At 41.6% G+C, this 5,080-nt stretch overlaps 1 protein-coding gene across 1 annotated transcript; it reads right to left on the bottom strand.

Annotated features, from left to right (window-relative positions):
- Positions 1 to 1,831: 1,831 nt before the first annotated feature.
- On the bottom strand, positions 1,832 to 5,080 carry LOC128734872 (beta-mannosidase-like). The gene is made up of 6 exons (XM_053829258.1): positions 4,750 to 5,080; positions 4,375 to 4,679; positions 3,948 to 4,312; positions 3,527 to 3,891; positions 2,992 to 3,465; positions 1,832 to 2,933 (listed from the first exon to the last, which is right to left on the bottom strand). The coding sequence occupies exons 1-6, from the start codon at positions 4,862 to 4,864 to the stop codon at positions 1,864 to 1,866; spliced, it is 2,694 nt and encodes an 897-aa protein (XP_053685233.1). The 5' UTR covers positions 4,865 to 5,080; the 3' UTR covers positions 1,832 to 1,863.

The raw sequence follows: 5,080 nt of genomic DNA, 5'->3' as shown, positions 1-5,080 counted from the left end.
TCAGCGTCGTATTGTAGAATTTATAATAAAGAATAAAAATAAAAAAACCGTATCTTGTTGACTGGTTTAAGACCATTACCTATAGGAAGCAGATTCGTTTCTGCAAATATTAAATTTGAACATACAAGTGTCGTCCTAATTTTGACTTTTAATATGGCATTTCATCATTTCGATTTGTGAGACCTATTGAAGATACTGAAATTAATATACTATCCAGCCTCGTTCTGTATTCCGGTGGATAGGTTTCCTGATCGAAATAGGATGGTATTCTTCTCTCCGTCAGCCAAATCATTTGGGCTATTAACCCATTATGTCCTAGCGTATCATACCTTGTCTTCAAAACCTGTTTACTGCTGAATTTCAATAGTTAGCATTGTTAATATATCACTACAAGAGAGATAAGACATAAATCTGACTTGTGTGTGAGATAATCTGTCAGTTTTTGTCATTTCATCTGTATTTTCAACAGTGAAAAGTTGTGATAAATGGCGGAAAAAAAGTTGAAAAAAAATAGCAAAAAAAACTTTGTCTCCAAAACGCATGAAAAAGTCTGCATTTTGTGACGAAACATTACCTGAAATGTAAATTGGCATTTATATGTAAAGCCTATCACAAAATTCAATAAGAAATAAGTAAACGACTTTTTAATTTGTTTGTTTAAAACTGAGCGTATGAAATATAAAACCTGCGATATTTTGGCCTTGAAACCATTCTAAATGACGATGTTGAGTTTCCCGACACAGTCCAGCCATAATATAGTGGATTACACAGTTTCACTTCATTTGGTCCAAATTTAGGTATACCCGGGTCATAATGTGTTAAAATTAACTTGACCGAACAATTTCTAAATTAAAATCCGACTGAATGAAGAAGATGAGAAGTTTATTTTAACTCATTTACTAACCGAGACGACGAAACTGTAAAGGCACTTGCTTGTTACAAGGCACTGCATTGTCAAATAGGTTTTCTTTTACCATGGTTTTTACTAACCTTTTTTACTCTTCGTGTGTCCGTAGATGACTCGCGCCGAACGTGGTTACATCCAGGTTCAGCATTGGCTGCGTTTCTCAGCCGTGCGGTGGTTGTCCACTCTCTGACGAGTTATGGCAGGTATCCATGGAATACTGAATTACTTTTCCGGCTCGACAAAGCCGACTAACGCCGGCTCCCGAAGATGAAATCAATATTTCCCGCTATGCGCCGTGAGCAAGCGACTCGAAATTTTGCCGCACTGAGAGTATCTAGTTTGCTCACACCTGATTACTGATTGCCGCGGAGCGATTTCGGCCCTCTCCTCCCCGAAATCCATTATGGTTTACTCAGCTGTTCATGGTATGGGTCAACTTTTTTCCAATACTTAAATTGCCGGCTACAATTTCTGATGCGTTGGCTTCACCATGGATCAAATAGTTAAACAGATTGTACCGAATCTCATTTACTGATGTCTTCCGTGAAAACCGATTGTAGTCCTGGTAAAGAGGATGTTTGGGTATTCCGAGGTGAACTTAGGTTTTTTCGGGTATGTCTGCCTCAGTGCGTGCTTTGCACAAAAGAGAGCGAAAAAATCGACCGGAAGTCTTCTTGTCATCATAAGCCTGTTCGTCTTTTGACAGTCAGTGCAGCCAACTTTATTCTCGTGCGAAACGGTTCATAGCCACACTATATTTAGTTTACCTCAATTTGAATTAAAATTTCTCAAACATTACAGCACGTTACGTAGTTCGTTCGTTAGTGTTTTTGCCGCGATTCATTATGATTCATTCGTTGTAAAATATGTTGAGAATTGCAAACTCTTGATCCTAATAAGTTGATTTACAAAAAGATCAATTGCTTAAGGATAATTTATTGACACTGACTTTATTCTCACAATTGATTCACTGCCAGAACGACGACATCGGTTGCACGCAGGCTCGATCTGCACCCAACTTCTACACACTCTAACTGAACAAACACCGTCGGACGGAACTGCAGAAAACCATTGTCGGAAAAATGGCATTGTTTTACACCGTCATTGCCTGTTGGTGCAAGGTCCAGGTACACGAAAAGGGCTGGCGATTTAGCGTTTACCATAAGACTGTAGGTAACTTTCCCGGTAGTTACGCTACATTTCATCGCAACAATCGTAACTTCTACTGTGGGATTCTTGGGAAGCGGAAAGGCGTTTTTAATTTTATCGAGAAGCAAAAAGTTTTCCGAAAGTTTTGTGTCGTTTTGCGAGAACAACTTGATGCGTAGGAGATGATCGGCTGGGTTTGCATTGAACCGTTCCAGATAATTGTAGACGTTAAAGTTGCTAATTTTAACGACCGTGTTTTCTGGTACTCTGGTGGAATCGAAAATGATTTCATGAACTGGTTCGAAACTGGACCAACTTTGAAGATACATGCGAATGGTCCAATGCTCATCCTCTCCCAGCGTATCACGGATTAGGTATAAATCCATCATTTTATCGCGGTTGATACTAGCGACAACGTGACTTTCCGAGAACACCTGTTTCATCCAGTAGTGTAGGATTTTGTACTTTCCACCGTACTCTATACTTGACCACGACGGGGCAGTCCATACATCGTTAAGCTGCCAGTAGAGTGCTCCCATTGTACCTTGTTCGAGCCGTTTCGATCGATAGACTTCGGTTTCAGTTTTCACAATCATCGCTTGCGACAGTTGGCTAAGATATATGAGATCGCGCCAATAGTTTGCAGAGTTTTCCGCTGGCATTGGAAGATTTTTCTCGATCATCACCATGATCGGTTCGTTTCTTAACGGACTGTGCTGGCGGTGGTCGATCAGATCGGATAAATCTTCCACTGTAAAGTTTTCGGTAGGCCAACTGGAAAGGGCCGGAAACGATTGGTATCCATATTCGGATATAAAACGACCTCCGGAATAGGTGTTAGGATCCCAACCGTCGTCTTCGTAGTTGTAATAGTGAACTTAAAAAAAAGGATTTTTTAATTAGAATCTTTTTCTACAGAATAGACAAGTTCGTACCATCTCCATATCGAGGATCCTGAGGGTTGTCTGCAATATAATTTTGCAGCGTGGACAAATCACCATTCGATGGTGATGAAATTAGCACCGTTCGCCACTTATCAATTTTCAATATTTCTGCTTCAACAACATTCACATAAAGTTGCTTGTATTCCTCGATGTAAGCGTCCTCTTTCCACTGAGTTCCGTACCAATTCTGCCGCAGGGCAACTTCGTTTTCATTGTTGGTAGCCCACAGGGCTACACTCGGGTGATACTGTATGCGCTTCACGTTTTGTTGTACCTCCAGTGCAACGTTATTTAAAAATGCTTCGTCCGCCGGATACATAGAACATGCAAACATTAAATCATGCCAGATGAGAATTCCCAGCTCGTCAGCCAGTTGGTAGAAGTAATCGCTCTCGTAAAGGCCTCCACCCCATATACGAAGCATGTTCATATGGGTATCTCGCGCGGCAGTTAGTAAATATTTCACTTGCAAGACAAGAGAAAAAAGTAGTTAGTATAAAGTCGCTATTCGTTACACTGAACTTACCATAATCTTCGTCGTAAGATTTTTCCGGTAGAATAGAGGCCGGAATCCAGTTTGATCCTTTCATAAATATGGGGACATTGTTTACCAGAAAGTAAAATGTCAATCCATCGTCAGTTTTGTCCTGCACAAGTTCTATGCTTCGAAAACCTACGCGAATAACTTTCTCGGCCGGTGCGCTAGGAGGTAGGAGCTCATCTTCCCATTGCACACGGAGATCGTACAGTTTTTGCACACCATGGCCGTTAGGCCACCAGAGCTCAACCGTTTGCTTTGGTACCTTCAGCACATTCTCCACCAGCAGCTCACCGTTTTCACCACTCTTCTGGTCAACTGCGATCGTTTGCTCTGCTAAGCCACTTAATCCCCTAAAAAGTTAAGATCTATATAAATGAGAAGGAAAATCCCATCCACCGATACTTACACTATATTAAAACTCAACGTTCCCTCAACTGACTGGACAACGGTACCGGTTTCCAAATAAACCCCAAGCCGAACATTCCAATAGTCCCCTTTTTCAGTGAGGGCAAACGTAACATCCCTCAGCTTGGCCGAGTTGTAATACTCCAACCGGACTGGCTTCCATAGGCCCATCGATGGTGCAGCCAGTCCCCAGTCCCAGGAGAAACTAGCTTGCATTTTACGAATCACATTCATGTGACACTCGCCGTGGTAGACCTCCGGAGGACATTCGGGCACGATCGGCAGTTGTTGATAGCGTGCTGCCAGGGTGGCTGCTTCGGAAACTGCAGAACGAAGTTCAATTCGCAGCCGGACATCCGCTGGACACTGCGAATGTAAGTGTATCATGAAAAACAAATCCGTTTTGGTTTAGCTCATTTTGGTCTTACCACTTTGCGTAGGATGGGCTTAACATCATAATGGTAGCGAACGAACATGTTGCTCGTTGCTCCTAGCAACTGATCGTTAAGATAAACATTCGAAAAAGTATCAACTCCGTGCAGGGATAGTAGCACGTGTTCGTAGTTCAGTTCCTGCTCTTCACACGGTAGATCCAGCCAGTAGGTCCAGCTTTCACGTGCTACCCACTTTGTGCTTAGGTCGTTTTTTAAGTCGTAGATAGACTGAATCACCCGGGCTTCTTCCAAAGCACTGTAGATTCCGGACGGTAGAGACACATTTTCCAACCGTATTGCTTTGAAATTTTAACACATTTTTATTGAAAACTTGCAACTAGATATGAAATTTACAGGAAAAAATCTTACTTCCATTAGAATTTTCGATATGCCACGAAAGATCTAGACTTCTTTCACCAATGATTTTCTGCAGTTCCACATTGTTCACTGATACTATGGCTACTAAGATTAATATATGCTTCATAACTATAAAGCTAAGCTAGCGTCTCAGTACAGTGCTTCAGCTAGAGTAAACGCGCACTCATGAATAACACTTACGAACAACACTTAGGCAGCTATCGGTTAAACTATAAAAGTTTAATACCTGACTCAGGTGTACAGCTTTTCCTGACCCTTACCAATCGCACATATGATGATAACGTTTAGCTACCCGGGAACTTCACACCAATTGCATCCGATA

Source organism: Sabethes cyaneus, chromosome 1 (genome assembly GCF_943734655.1).
Source record: "Sabethes cyaneus chromosome 1, idSabCyanKW18_F2, whole genome shotgun sequence".
In the NCBI taxonomy this organism is placed as follows: Eukaryota; Metazoa; Arthropoda; class Insecta; order Diptera; family Culicidae; genus Sabethes; species Sabethes cyaneus.
The sequence above is the reverse complement of the archived record's forward strand: the minus strand, read 5'-3'. Positions and strand labels throughout refer to the sequence as shown.

What these genes read in the sequence shown, in the direction of transcription:
- LOC128734872 (XM_053829258.1), bottom strand. Translation starts at nt 4,864, where the DNA reads ATGAAGCATATATTAATCTTAGTAGCCATAGTATCAGTGAACAATGTG. An exon ending in ATCTTACGACGAAGATTATG is followed by an intron (nt 3,466 to 3,526) that starts GTAAGTTCAGTG and finishes TTGTCTTGCAAG; the next exon opens with TGAAATATTTACTAACTGCC. An exon ending in GGATCCTCGATATGGAGATG is followed by an intron (nt 2,934 to 2,991) that starts GTACGAACTTGT and finishes CTTTTTTTTAAG; the next exon opens with TTCACTATTACAACTACGAA.